General features: G+C 40.7%; 1 protein-coding gene across 1 annotated transcript in view; it reads left to right on the top strand.

Moving 5' to 3' along the window:
* LOC144592373 (paired box protein Pax-5-like) overlaps positions 1-13,256 on the top strand; it is a 193,540-nt gene extending 180,284 nt beyond the window's left edge. Inside the window, exons 10-11 of the mRNA XM_078396932.1 lie at positions 695-781; positions 12,873-13,256. Coding sequence (XP_078253058.1) covers positions 695-781; positions 12,873-12,949 — 164 coding nt within the window. The 3' untranslated portion in view covers positions 12,950-13,256. The remainder of the gene's footprint in view (positions 1-694; positions 782-12,872) is intronic.
* The last annotated feature ends 1,746 nt before the right edge of the window (positions 13,257-15,002 follow it).

Raw genomic sequence — 15,002 nt, forward strand, 5'->3', positions numbered from 1 at the left:
TGTAAGGCAAAGTTTAGGGAACAAAGGAGGAAGACTTGGTTAAATTAGAAGACAAAACAGCAAATATTTTAATGAAGTCATTAAGCCATGCAAGGAATTGATTTTTAATGGTTTAGCCAGTTATTGTATTTACTTAGCTTATGCTAACATGTTTATTTTAATTAGTTTGTGGGGGAATGGAACAGGCTATTTGCATTGGGTTAATGTCCAGAATGCATGAAATAAAACTGGTGATAATCATCATGTGCCCTCGTATCTTGATTATCTAATGTCTTAACTGTGATGGGAAAAGGCAGTGGATGAAAGAGATTAATAAAAGAGAGACAGAAAAATGTCCTGGAGATGATCTACCAAATAACTAATTAGTGAAGCTATTTGGAGAATTAGTAGATTGAGTATTAGTGAAGCTAGTTAGTTGGTTGTGTTAATAAATTTCAACTTATTTTCCAGCATATTTCTTGTATCAGTGAGCCCAGATGTTACATGAAATATAGTTAAATCAATGAAAGGCTCCCAGAAAATTAAGAAACATATTAATTGCATGATGTGACTAGAAGTAGATAGATTATTAATGATGGTTTGCTTATAATGTTGAACTACTTCTTCACTGTATTTCTCAATTGCAAGCAAAACCAGACTAATTATCTTGATAATCTTCACATCATCTCACCCTCTTTGTTCTCTCTCGTTTTAGGAGGTGATTTTTCTGGAAGCCCATATTCCCATCCGCAGTATACAACTTATAATGACTCCTGGAGATTTCCCAATGCTGGATTATTAAGTAAGAGTCTTTGCAAATTATACATTTTGAAATATGAAATATCTTATTTTGTAATAAAGATCTTTGAGAAATTGTGATTAATTTTACATGCTGGAATTGCTTGACTTTTGCAGTGGTCTGAAATGTATTGGTTTATTATTTTCACTTGAGACAAGATACTGTGAAAAATGTTGTTTTGAATGCTATTTTGGCAAATGATACCATGCATGAGTATATCAATTAAGCGGAGTACAGAATACAGTGTTACAGCTACAGAGAGATTACAGATTTAAAAAAAGCAAAAGTTGCACTGTGGTAGTTTGGAAGATCGGCGATTCATTCCTTGCATATGAGAGGTTTGTTCCAGAACCTGATAACAGCATGGAAGAACCTGGCCTTGAATCTGGTGGTACATGCTTTCAGGTTTTTGTATCTTCTGCCCAATGGTGCATCTGTAGAAATTGGTATGAGCTATTGGAGACATATTTAATTTCTTAGCCTTTTGAGGAAGTAGAAAGGGGAGCAAACTTGAAGGGCCAAGGAACCTATTAGACTTCAAACAGTAAGAAAACACTACAAATATAATCCTTGGTGTGCTTTCTGGATCATAGGTGATATTCAGGTGAGAGATTCCAGTTTGATGAGGAAGAAACTATGATGATGGTTGATTGTGTTAATAATTTTTTTTTCTTAGCCATCCTCTGCAGAACACAAAGCACTTTCCAAGAATTTTATTGGTACTGTTTTCTCTTTGCTTTTTGTTTTTCATTAGCGGAATGAGTATCACTTGCTTCCTTCTCAATTCACCACAAACCTTGTGATGAATGCAATCCCGCTGCGTTGTTCGGTAGAGCTCCAGGACTTTGATTTAGTGACACTTTTATATTTGGCCGCTGGACAATGTGAAAGACTATGTGTCCTGGAATTGATTCCCTTTCTCCCTGTTCTTCCCACTTCTGTGAGCTGTCTGTAGGAGTGGGCACCACGAGCTCTTTGGGCATCATTCCCCCATCCTAACGTTCACAAGCACATCAAAACATAAGAATCGAATGCAGCTTAAAACTGAAAGTACTGTACTAACTCTGGGTTGAGCAGCATCTCTGGAGGTGATGGATAGGTCACATTTTGGGTCAGGACCCTTCTTTAGATTGAGTACTTCAACGTAGGCATACTTTGAGCTCCATATTATGGAGCAGATGTAGCAATAGGTTACTTAGCCCTTCAAGCCTGCTTTTTAACCAATAATCTGTGATATTTTTAAGGCAAAGGTGCAGCTACCTGTAATGCATGTAATCTACTACAAATTTGATAGGAATTTCACACATCATATTATCAAATATGAAATCTTATATTACAAGGTATAACATATATGTTCAAGTCATATAATTGCACCGTATTTACATTGTATTATAATATATTTATGTCTTTTGTTTATGTCTGTTCATTGGGCTTTGTCTGGGATTTGTCAGTAATGATAGCCTCCTTTTTAAACACAGATTTTAAATTAAATTCTGATTTGCTAACGTGTAATCAAATTCTTTTCACCATCGAGCTGCACCGCGACTCCTCACCTCAAATTCACTGAAGGCTGTCATGTACAAGTGATTTTGCTTGGCATGATGTTTGTGGCAGAATTATCCAGTAATTGAATAGAGCTTATTGAAGTTTGACTTTGCTTCTCCTCTATTCTATTTGCAATTTGAGTTGTTCAGACTAATGGATGGCACCAAAGTGCACTCAGAATAGGCCGGAAGCAAACTGAAAGGATAAATAGTGGAAGATGCAGAAATCTCCATGGGAAGTTTGAGAAACATTGCTTCACACTTTGGTAACTTGCACCTACACTTGCACCTGTGCTCAACTGAGTCAGTAGGTGTAAACAAGATGTAAGGTTATCACATACACTAAGACATATTATAAAATCACCTGTGTAATTGAATATAATGCATGCAGAATATTATAAAACCTGTAAATTTGGTAAATAATACAAAACATTCTGACACCATGGTGAATGATGGCAAAGTTTATTAAGAAATTGAACTGCATGGCAAATGCTATGATATGAAATCATATAACTGGAGGAGGATTGATCTGGCTAGTCTACAGTGGCCAGGGTATTTCACAATAAAGATGATTAAAGATGGCAGTAAATATCCCCTTGTGTCCTTGCCACTAATGCCCACATCCTAAAAATCATTTATTTTTAAATATTGGATAGAGATAGGTTGTAGAATGATGTGATTTACAGCATCCCATAAGTACCCACCCACCTGCCCTCTTTCTGATTTATCTCCATGTCTTATCATCAGTGATCCTTTACACTGAGGATGTGTTCCCTGGCATGTTCTTAATTTCTCATGTTAAAAATGTTAAAGTATTTTTATGACGTGAGTTGTGATCTCTGCTATTAGACAATCGTTGCACTTCAAAATGAACAGTCATTTCATTTGTACAATCAGCTCTTTTTCACCTGATAAAAGGATGTAATATCTAAAAGTAACAAATGCAAGTAGTCCTAAGATTTGCCTGTGTTATGGGAGTAAGGAGCACAGAAATGGGTGGGGGTTAGATGGCCGTGTTATTTATACTAGTCTTATACTATTTCACAATCGAATTGGGCAGCGCCATGATGCTGTGGTAGAGTTGCTGCCTCACAGCACCAGAGATCCAGGTTTGATCTTCACGAGTGCCGTCTGTACAGAGTTTGTAATTCTCCCTGTGACCGCATGTGTTTTCTCTGGGTGCTCCGGTTTCCTCACATATTCCAAAGACATGCAGGTTTGTAGGTTAATTGGCGGCTGTAAATTGCCCTTTATGTGTAGGATGTGAAAGTGGGATAACATGGGTGTATGGGTGATCGATGGTCGGCATGGACACGGTAGGCCAAAGGATCTGTTTCCACACTGTGTATCTAAGATCACATATATTACCTGTTATTTACTCCAAATACCTATTATTCTAAAACTGAATAATTTTATTCTGCATGTTTATTATGGGTATAGTTCTTGGCATTCTGTCCATGTGATTCTCACACACATCATTCATGCATTTATGACTGGCATATGTTCTTTATTTTTCCAATATGATACCTGTTAATAACACTTGACAAGTCTATTGCAGGGCATTTTCTTTGACTGCCTATCTTTCAATTCATGGATTGCTTTAAAATCCCAGTTAAGAAACAAAAGAATAATTTTTCCTGACAATAATAATTCACATTTATATTTCGAATGCAACACGACACAAACGATGTGTCCAATTTCTTTTTGCCCCTTACAGCATGGCTGCCCCAATGAGGTCTCAGGTGATGTATGGCTTTTCCAGCTGTGCGGACTCACCGTGGCTGCCCACTTCTGTGACAAATGATAAGGAGTTGAGTTGTGAATTTCTTGGTGTGCATCGAAGATGTGTAGATGTTGCAGATATTGATAAGACTGTAAATTCAAATAGAGTGCTAAAAACTAGATATGAATGAACAAAGGGGAAGAAAGTTCAAATTGATACTTTAAAAGAACACTAAATGCAAGTAACAAAATCTAATGAAGAAAAATGATCCAATTTCATGCTCTTTGAATGTGATAACTCCTGTGCCATTTTAGCTCATTACTTTTAACTTGACATAGATCAAGATGAATTTCTTTTGATGCATTGTTCCTATCTTCTCACTGACACCGATATGTCTGTACTGCAGAATTTAACTCGAGCTGACAGAATCCCTACTCTAATACACCCAACTACTTAAGCATTTATATTTTACAAGGGTATGGGGTCCTTGCATGTGATTGTTTGCCCCATGACTGTTAAACAATTAGGTTACTTTCTGAGCTGAGTTCATGCTGCCCAGATGTACAGTGCCTGAAAAAATGACTGACCAATTAGGGTTTCTGAAATAGTATGAGAATGATGGATGTGTTATGAAGTGCATGCTAACCGATTTATTTTAAGGTAAATGCTGCTTTACTCAAAACCAGTCTCACAAAATATTTATGGATGCAATTTTCCCTTCTGCTTGCAAATTGCATTCCGAATGCCAACCCAACTTAAAAGGACTGGACAGTTGGAAACCTCCATGAGGAACAAAGCGTGGTTCTCAGTTCAGCTACGTGCTTTCACTTCATGCTCTTGCCTTAAAATCTCAAGGGGCCAGGTAGAATGGACTAAAGCCTCAGTGGCATGGACTATAGATTTAGCAAAAAGAATTCAAATCCCACCATAGCATCTGGAGAGTTTACTTTAATTGCAGCACTTGCAAAGGTGACTGAGTTTGTTGAATTGCTTTAAAAAATATACCTGGTTCGCTAATGCCCCTAGCTTGACCAAACTGACCCTTAAGTGGGTGGCTACAGTCCCACCGACAAGGTTAATTCTAACATAACCTCTAAGATGACCTAGCAAGCTGTTTAGTTCAAGACCAGGGTAGACAATAAATGCTGATCTTGCCAGTGACATACTGTCAATAAATATTTTTTTTAAGTTTGTATAGCAAGTGATTCGTTCAGATCAAACTTTCAACTGCACATTCTTAAACAAGCAATGTGTCTACCATCTCCAAGATCCACACATTTTTGTCCTGTGCCATAAAATGACTGCAGGTTAATTTGGATTCGGGATTAACGCAACCAGCATTAATCTATTACCAAATATCATAGGGCTTGTAATTAAGCCACTGTCTTCAATCCCCTCTTTGAATTCCATTCCCTAGCCAACAATGTTGTCTCTTGCTAGAAATTTCCTGAGGCTGATCCAAGCTTCATTTGTTTTTCCCTGAGCTGAGTATGTAATCCCATTTCCTCTCCATTATTTTTTTCATCTTCTCCCATGGATTAACCAACCTGCTGCTTAAAAGCTCAACCATTCTCTTATTCCTCACCTCCTCCCCAACCTCAACTAGATCTATCTTTGGTTGTCATGTATCATCATGTTCCATAGCTCAACTGCACCCACTGTGAGTTGCTGTCTTAATAGTATGCACCTTGATTATCAGATATTAATGGGGAAGGAAATGTCCGAAGGAAGGGGAATTCTGAATTGCATCAATCCATTGTGAAACAAATTCAATATGAGTGACTTTCCTTTAAACTAGCACAGAAATCCTGTCATGCTTCACATTGTTCCCGATCAAGTTAAGCTGGATTTCAGGATCCAGGGTGCCGCCTGACAATGCTCATCGTGTGTTTTGCACACCATCAGAGATTTGTGCCATACTACAAAGTCAGCTACTGTAAACATCATGCAGTATTACCAGGGCATGGCGTGCCATCAACTGGGATTAAATACTGGGGAGATCTACATTAAAATGGAAGGTGATTAGCTTTTGAAGATGCAACATGTCTGGCAGTACACTGAGGCAACTGCAATCAGAGCATTCCTCTCTGTGACAAGAGAAATAAGGCCTTGTAGAGATGATGGTCATTTGAAGAGAAGTGAGAGATAGCAGTTGCATACAATCTTTCTGCAAAGTTAGTACTCTCCAAAGGGACTTTGCAGCCTTTTGACCCTGAATTTTTGTCCATTTGGCTTCAGATGTACTTATTCACGTAAAATCATTACCTAGGTGATGAGCTGTACAGCACTATCTTGTCTTTCCTTGTCGCCATGCCAATTTCCCAGTCCATGAATATCATATTGGAGCCACAATAGAAAAAATAGGTGTACACGAGCTCTTTGGTTAGAGCTAGTCATAGAGTCATACAACACAGAAACTGGACCTTTGGGCCAACTTGCCCATGCCAACCAAGACCCCATCTGTGCTAGCCCTACCTGCATACGTTTGGCCCATGTCCCTCTAAACATTTCCTTTCCATATGCCTGTCCACGTCCTTTAAATGCTATTAAAGTAACTGCCTCAACTACCTCCTCTGGCAGCTCGTTCCGTTCGAGTGAAAATGATGGCCCTCAGGTTCATATTAAATCTTGCCCCTCTCACTCATGGACCTTTTATTTATGACCCTCCTACCTTGGGTAAAAGACTCTCTGCATTCACCCTATCTATTCCCCTCGTGACTTTATACAACTCTTTAAGATCAAGAGAGAGCTAGATAGAGCTCTTAAGGATAGCGGAGTCAGGGGGTATGGGGAGAAGGCAGGAACAGGGTACTGATTGAGAATGATCAGCCATCTTCACATTGAATGGTGGTGCTGGCTCGAAGGGTCGAATGGGCTACTCCTGCACCTATTATCTATTGTCACCCCTCAACCTCCTGCACTCCAAGGAGTAGTCCTAACCTGCCCAACATCTCCCTGTAGCTCAAGTCCTGGCAACATTCTCGTAAATCTCTGCACTCTTTCCAGCTTAATGACATCCTTCCTATAGCAGGGTGACCAAAACAGAACACAGTGCTCCAAATGTTCCTTACCAATGCCTTGTACAACTGTACATAGCGTCCCAACTTCTGTACTCAATATGCTGAATGATGAAGGATAGTACCAAAAGCCTACTTTAACACCTTATCTACCTGTGAAGCCACTTCCAGAGCACACAGAACCACAACACTCCCCAGTGCTCCACCATTCGCTGTGGTCCTGCCCTGGTTTGACTTACCAAAATGAAGCATCTTGCACTTACCTGCATTCAACTACATTAGCCACTCTTCAGCCACTTACCCAGCTGATCAAGAGTCTGCTGTAATTTTTGATAAATATCTTCACTATCTATGAGACCACAAACTTTAGTGTCAACTGCAAATTCACTCATCATGCCTTGTACATTCTCATTGAAATTGTTGATTTAAACCATAAACAGCACCGATCCCTGAATCACACACCACTCATCACAAACCTCCAGGTTGAAAAAAACCCTTCCACCATCACCCTCTGCTTCGTTCCATGAAGCCAATTCTGTTTGCAGTTTGCTAGCTCTGCCTGGATCCCATGTAATCTAATCTTCCAGAGCAACCTAACATGTAGAACCTTATCAATGGTCTTGCTGACGTCCATACAGACCAGGGGTGTCAAACTCATTTTAGGTCACGGGCCGGAATGGGCAAAATGCGACTTCATGCGGACCGGATTAGCTGTGCACGTGCGAACGCACACGCACGTGCTCCCACAGCTTTCGTTACCTTCGTTTTTTCAACCTGCTCCCATGTGTCTCGGTCTCTGCTATAACTACAAAGTGTTTCACTTTACAAATTTCATTTCTTATCATGAAGATTGCCTAGCAAGCATTACTTTTATGATGGTATCTAGGCCCTAGATAGAGTGGATGTGGAAATAATGTTTCCAGTAATAGGAGAGACTGGGACCAGAGGTCACAGCATCAGAATAAAAGGGTCATACATTCAAAATGGAGATGAGGAGGAACGGGTGGGGAATCTGTGGAATTCATTGCCACAGACATCAGTGGAGGCCAAGACATTGGGTATGTTTGAACCAGAGATTGATAGGTCTTGATCAGGTTACAGGGAGAAAGAAGGCAATAGAATGTCGTTGAGAGAGAAAATAGATCAGCCATGGTTGAGTGGCAAAGTAGACTTGATGGGCTAAATGGCCTAATTCTGTTCCCCTGTCTTATAGCCTCCTGCAGTGTTTATGTTTTGCCCACAATGGGCTGGCTGGGTGGTGAACAGCCAAACAGCAGCATGGTGAAAGATGGTCTGTCCATCATCTCACCTGAAGGCCCCGCTCCCCATCCTTCTTATGTCTTTCTTTCTTCCCCTCACATCCTATCCCCTCCCCACTTCCTTCCTTCCAACTACTCCCCCACTCACCTCCCTTATTTCATCCTCTCTCTTTCCTTAGTTCGTCCCTAAATCCCCTCCCTTCCCTCATCCCTAAACACCATTCCTTCTCTCATCTGCTCCCTTCCTCCCTCCCTACTCCCTTTCTTTAACACCTACTCCCCCACTCCCCTCCCTCGACACCCTCTCTTCCCTTCCTCATTCCCTAAAAACCCTTCCCTCATCTGCTCCCTGTCCCCTTCCTTTACCATCACCTTCTCCCTTCTCTTCCCTATTCCCGCATAACTACCAGCACGTCTTCACATCCCACCTAACCTTAACCCAAACCCAGAGCCCCCACCCTGGAGAGCAGCTCAGATTTTGGATCGCTGGCTGCGGCCCCATTCACAATGCAGCGACTTCCCACCTGCCTCTATCCACGCACTCACCTGGGTCTCGGGTACATGGTGGCGGTCTCTGTGGCAGCAGCCCAGGCACTTCCTGGTGTCCACAACAACGCTGAGACTCCCCACAACCCCCAGTGCCGATCCTTTCCCACCCGTGTCACCGCATGGCCGGATATGGGCGTAGCTTCCACTCACCCCCGGGAGCTGGGGAGGTGACAAATCATCCCGCGGGTCGGATTGGACCCCTTCATGGGCTGGATGCGGCCCGCGGGCTGGTGGTTTGACACCCCTGATGTGGACAAAGACTATGGCCTTACCCTTGTTAACCTTTTTTGGTCACCTCTTTAAAAAACGTAATTAAATTTATAAGACATAATCTCCCACATACAAAATCATGTTGACTATCCCTAATCAGCCCCCGTCTATCCAAATGCATATACATCTTATTCCTCAGAATCTTCTCCAGTAACTTACCTACAACAGATGTTAGGCTCATTGGTCAATGGTTCCCAGGCTTTTCCTTGCTGTCCTTCTGAAATAGAGGCACAACATTAGCCACCAGTCTTCCAGCACCTCCCCATGCTTGATGGTTCTTGTATCTCAGCCAGGACTCCCGCAGGAGGGTGTTTGGTCACATCATCTTGGCTGATCCTGCAAAGTGTTACCAGGTCCTGTGATGTCCATTCATCTGCCAGATACACTGTTCTTGAAGGGGTGAGTTGTGCCAGTTTGAAATAGAGAGTCAGATCAAACTGTTTTATTCACAAAATGCTGGAGTAACTCAGCAGGTCAGGCAGCATCTCGGGAGAGAAGGAATGGGTGATGTTTCGGGTCGAGACCCTTCTTCAGTCTGATGTCACCCATTCCTTCTCTCCCGAGATGCTACCTGACCTGCTGAGTTACTCCAGCATTTTGTGAATAAATCGATTTGTACCAGCATCTGCAGTTATTTTCTTATACAGATCAAACTGTTAGCTGACTGGTGGTGATACTATGGAATTATCCATTGGTGGCTCATTGCAAGGTGAAAATGTGTTCTGATGGTGAGAATTAATTTGTTTGTTTTTCCCTATTCCAATGAGACCTGAAATGTGTGATGTTGTGGTGGGAATGCATATGATCGTTAATGAAGAGGATGCGTAGCCCTATGCTGGGGTATGTGGTCACATGTTAGTAGTGTGGTCTGGAGACGTGTGATACTTATCACCATTCCATCAATTTGCTTTCTGAGGTATTATTTTTAGATAGTCTGATTTAGTAGTTCATACTTACTGAAACTTTCTATAACCTTGGAGAGCAGCATCACCAGTGCTGCCAATTAACAGAGTCATCACTGCCATTCTGACTGATGCTCATGCCCAGTAAATATGATTCACTGTGTGCGATGAATATTTCTGCGATACTGTCTGCAGGTAAAAGTAAATTATCGGTTAGATTTACAAACCCACTCGTTGGGACAGATCCTGCACTCTGATTCCATGTTTATATGTAGAAGTCCGAACGGTTTGGTGGTTAAAGCTCCTCGCACTCTTCTTCCACAGAAACAAACCTTTCAGGTTTTGTTCTTAAGGATTTACTATTGTTTCTATTTTTGACATAAATACAATAATACATCAACCACCATAAATGTTTTACAAATGTCCTGGCTGCTACAGCCCACTGAGGTGCAGATAGTTACATGCTTCATTGAAACATTTACGATAAAGTGTTCAACCCCCAAAAATTTAAAGAACATTATTGAATGTTCTTACATTGCATAGTTCTCTGTTCAAATTATACTCACATGATTGATCTTTTCTTAAACTGATGGGTTAAGAAAGAATTTGATTTATTCAGTGTGTTTTGTGTGTTCAGGAGCCCCAAAGCACTTCACAGCCAAAGTACAAATTTTGAAATGTAATCCCTGAAGTAATGTAAACATGTTGGCTCAGAGGTTTGTATTATAACAGGGAATTTGTAGGATGCTAATTTAAACTATGGTACCTATATGACTCTACCCTTTCTGTTTGTTTTTGTTTCAATATTATCTTAATTTATTCATTTAACTTCCTCTCTCTGTTTCTATTTTAGTTTCTTGTTTTACTTTGAATTCTCCCCCACCTGTACATCATGCCCTTTCATTTTCATTTGTTATTTATTCCTGATCTTAAATCCTGCCCGTTAAAGAGACATTCTGTCAGTTACTCTATAAACTTAGATCTCCAATACTCTATTCCATTCCTTGTGTCATTATTAACACCACCTTCAGCATCTCAATGGGCAATTATTTTGAACTGAATGGTGCAGGTACAAATTTAGCTAATGGCCCATGTTTTCTGATAATATGTTTTGTGGCAATAAAATCTGCGCTAGTATGTTTTCAATGTGAGTTAAATGTTGGCCAGAACATTTGGAGAACTCCCTATTCTCTTTAGTGCCCGAGGGCATTTTAATTCTCAGGAATTACTAAATGTTTTGCATCCATTAATGTTTGTTTTCATGGGTTATTTTTACTCTGGTTCCTTAATACTTTTTGAGCAGAAGTTAATAATAGCACCATTTTAGAGCCCATGGATTTCCATGCTGTCCTTTCACCATGTAGTTCGATGACAGATAAAAGTCTCTCTTTGTTGTAAAGGTCCAATGCAAAATGGGTTTAGATTGTGAATAGAATCCCAGCTGAGCAAAGCCTTCCTGATGCAGACATGTTTACTGTTTAGGTCAACCCATCAATCTTACCAGGAAAGATCATAATGATAGCTAGGTATGTGGAGCGAGGTATTTTAAAAATATCAATGTACATTCTTACAGCAATAACTAAACTACCTTCAAATTAAGTAAATATATCAAAGCATTTCAGTATGAATAAGCACCATATTTGATATGCTTTCATCTTGACGGGGAAGTGTGCTTTTCTGATGCAATCTACCCTGTGCTGCTTTTTCACAACTTATCACCTCACCATCTTACACTCCCTTCTGTTTTCAACCAACAATATTTCTTGGGAAAAGTGTAGAGAGATAACTTAAAATGAGTTTGTGTGCACATCAGAACTGCTGGATTTAGGGGTGAAATGTGTTATGCAAAACTGTAGGTGAAAGCATTGAAGGATTTTGGGTGATGCATTATATACCTTGTGTTTTCTGATAAGCTTTTTGCAATGAAGGAGACTTTATTATATTTGTAATTAAAATCCATGTAGTATACTGGTTTATGTATCTTGTTGAATATTTTATACAATGTCTTCTATAAATAAAATAGATTGACGCTGTGGGTCCACAATGGACTCAAAATTGGGAATGGAACTCTCAATATTGCTGTCCATTTGAAATGACTATCCCAGTGAACAAAGGTTGAACACGGTTTCCTCCGGGTGCTCCGGTTTCTTCCCACATCCCAAAGATATGTGGATTTGTAGGTTAATTGATCTATCTAAAATGCCCCCAGCGGTAAGGGAGGGGATGAGAGAATGGGATAACATTGAACTAGTGTTAGCGGGTGATATATGGTCGGCGGGGACAGTGGGCCGAAGGGCCTGTTTCCATGCTCTAAATGTAATCTAATCTAAGCAGGAGTTCAGACTACCTTGTAACTTGATTGATGTCCTTAAGCATACTGCTGCAAGGAGTGAGAGTGGGGGTCATGCAATTATGCCCTTGCAGTGCATGAGGTTGTGTGCATTAATTAATGTAAAATCAAGGACCAAGAGCCATGAATTTCCATCAGCGTACATTCCAATGGATGTGGTTGAATGGAGAAACGGTTCTTTGAGAGTGCACCCTTTCTGGCCATATTTGTTGTTGTGGTTGAGAAATGCTACGGGGGGTGAGTGGGGGGGAAGTGTCAATTGTTTACTTGCTTGTCCTTGAACGGTACTATGCATTTTCAGCTTCAATCACTTAATTAATATATAAAAATGAGACACCAGTGGTCAATTCAAAAGGGAAGCGGTTTGTAAATTATTGAGATTAGGAGCATCTGCCAAGACTTTCTTACTAAGCTACATAATGTGAAGTGAGTTCCCTCTGTTTAATATTGCTTTCTAAATCTGCTGTTGTTCTCTCCCAGGTTCCCCCTATTATTACAGCAGCGCAAGCCGTGGATCAGCCCCTTCTGCCGCCACTGCAGCCTACGACCGCCACTAGCCAGGCTGGGGGGATGCGCAGGCTGCAGGTAGTGAAGAAATTGTGCACTTACAACACATATCAATCAGGTCTGAGACAACAGGAAATGTGTGATGCTGAGAAGGTCAGATGTGAACTTCCTGCAGGATAATCAAACTCCCTCTCGGAACGACTGCTGCCAAACGCTTGCTGTTTTCACTGCGGAGCAACAGAATCTGCTGACCTTGGACCCAACCTGATAATTATACAGGCAACCGACAGAGTCCATCCACTTATTATTGAAGAAAGGCTGTTCATTTTTGTTTAAATATTTAAAAATATGGTTTTATTAGGAGGTTGATATTTTATTCTATATAATTATTTTTCTGGGAAACAATTTCAAAATGCGAGGCAGCAAAGGCCTGCCTATATTTAAAACCATGACCTTGATTACTGAATCACTGCACTTGAATATTTGCAGTGTTATTGGCAAGGGAGAAAGGTATCTGTACATTAATGACACACTGCATCTTATCACAAGACCCTCCACCTTAATCCTTCATATACTAGGACAAACTATACAAGGAATAGCTTCATTAAAATTCTTAGGTTTTCTGAAATAGTTTAAAAGATTCAGAGAATATTGCACTTACTTCCAGACTATGAATTAGAGTTTATCAAAATAATAGTTGGCAATGATTATTTAAAAAAAATGATTATTACAATATTTTTGTGACAGGATTTTCTAAATTACAAGGAGGTCCTACACAAAGGGTCATGTGGGAACTGAATCCGAGCAGATCTTGCACTGGTAGTAACAGGTACACAGGACAACAGGAATACTGAGGAGGTTCTGAAATGCCCCCAACATGCTGAAAAACAGATAGGGCCATATAATTCAGCTGAACCCTTGAGCTTGGTGTAATATGGGAGGTACTCAGTAAAGGTCTGGCTTCATTTCAAAACTACCTTTAAATGTGTAAGTTCTCATATCTACCAGCAAGTGTGATGACAGCAAACCTGATACAAGAACTGCTGTGAACTCCTGTAGACTGGAAAATTGGAGCCCAAGATGGCAGCAGGATTTCAGTCCCACGGCCTAGAGGGAAAGCCAAGGAATCAGCATTGTGAATGGTAAGGAGAGAGGTGGGTGGAGCTGCAACTGGAATGAGAGGCAGGTATGACTCGAAGGAGTCTCAAGGCTTCCAAGTGGAGTACAGAAAATATTTCCTGCTCTTTACAGCTTCACAGACCCCTCTAAACGTTGCCCTCCTCTGGTCTCTCCTCAATAAGGATGTGTCCATCAGCTGGTGTTGACTTTCAGTGGGGATGCCATCAGTGGGGATGCTCTGCAGCCACCCACCTCACCTCACCCCCATCCCATTGAAATTGCAGGTCACTGCCCTTCCCTCCTTCTTGGAGCATCACTGTTTGTCCAACACTCAGTTCTAGATTAGCAAAAATTTCTTCCAGCATAATATTGAGAAGACCAAAGCTATTTCTTGGATCCCCATCAGTATTTCTGAGCCACTTCTCACTCAATGGCAACCATCTGAGTCTAAACCTGCCTTGCAATGTTGGTAGCACATATGACCCAAGGATTGGGTACTTCCTTGCCAACAAAAGGAGAACCTATTTCCTCTTCTGTAACACTGTGTGACTGTTCCTTGCCTTTGTTCATCTGTTACTGAAACTCTCATTAATTCCTTGGTTTCCCCTGAGCTTGACTGTTCCAGTGTATGTCTGACCAACATTCAATTTTCTAACCTTTGTAAATTTGTCATCCAAAACTCATCTCCATATGTAGATGGGCCGCAATCCGAAATGTCACCTATCCATGTTTTCCAGGGATGCTGCCTGACCCATTGAGTTACTCCAACGCTTTGTGTTTTTAAATTCTCAAGTAACTCCTCTGCTACTGAATTTGGCAGTATCTTTTCATGGAAAAAGATAGATGCAAAGTATTCATTTGATTATTGTGCCGTGATTTCTGTCTCCATATATAAATCTTTCTTTTAGTTTTGATCAACCCTCTCTCTCCTCTTGCCGCCCATTTGCTATCTGTATCCCAATAGAAGGCTTTGAGATTCCACTT

This window comes from Rhinoraja longicauda, chromosome 3, assembly GCF_053455715.1.
Source record: "Rhinoraja longicauda isolate Sanriku21f chromosome 3, sRhiLon1.1, whole genome shotgun sequence".
NCBI lineage: Eukaryota > Metazoa > Chordata > Chondrichthyes > Rajiformes > Arhynchobatidae > Rhinoraja > Rhinoraja longicauda.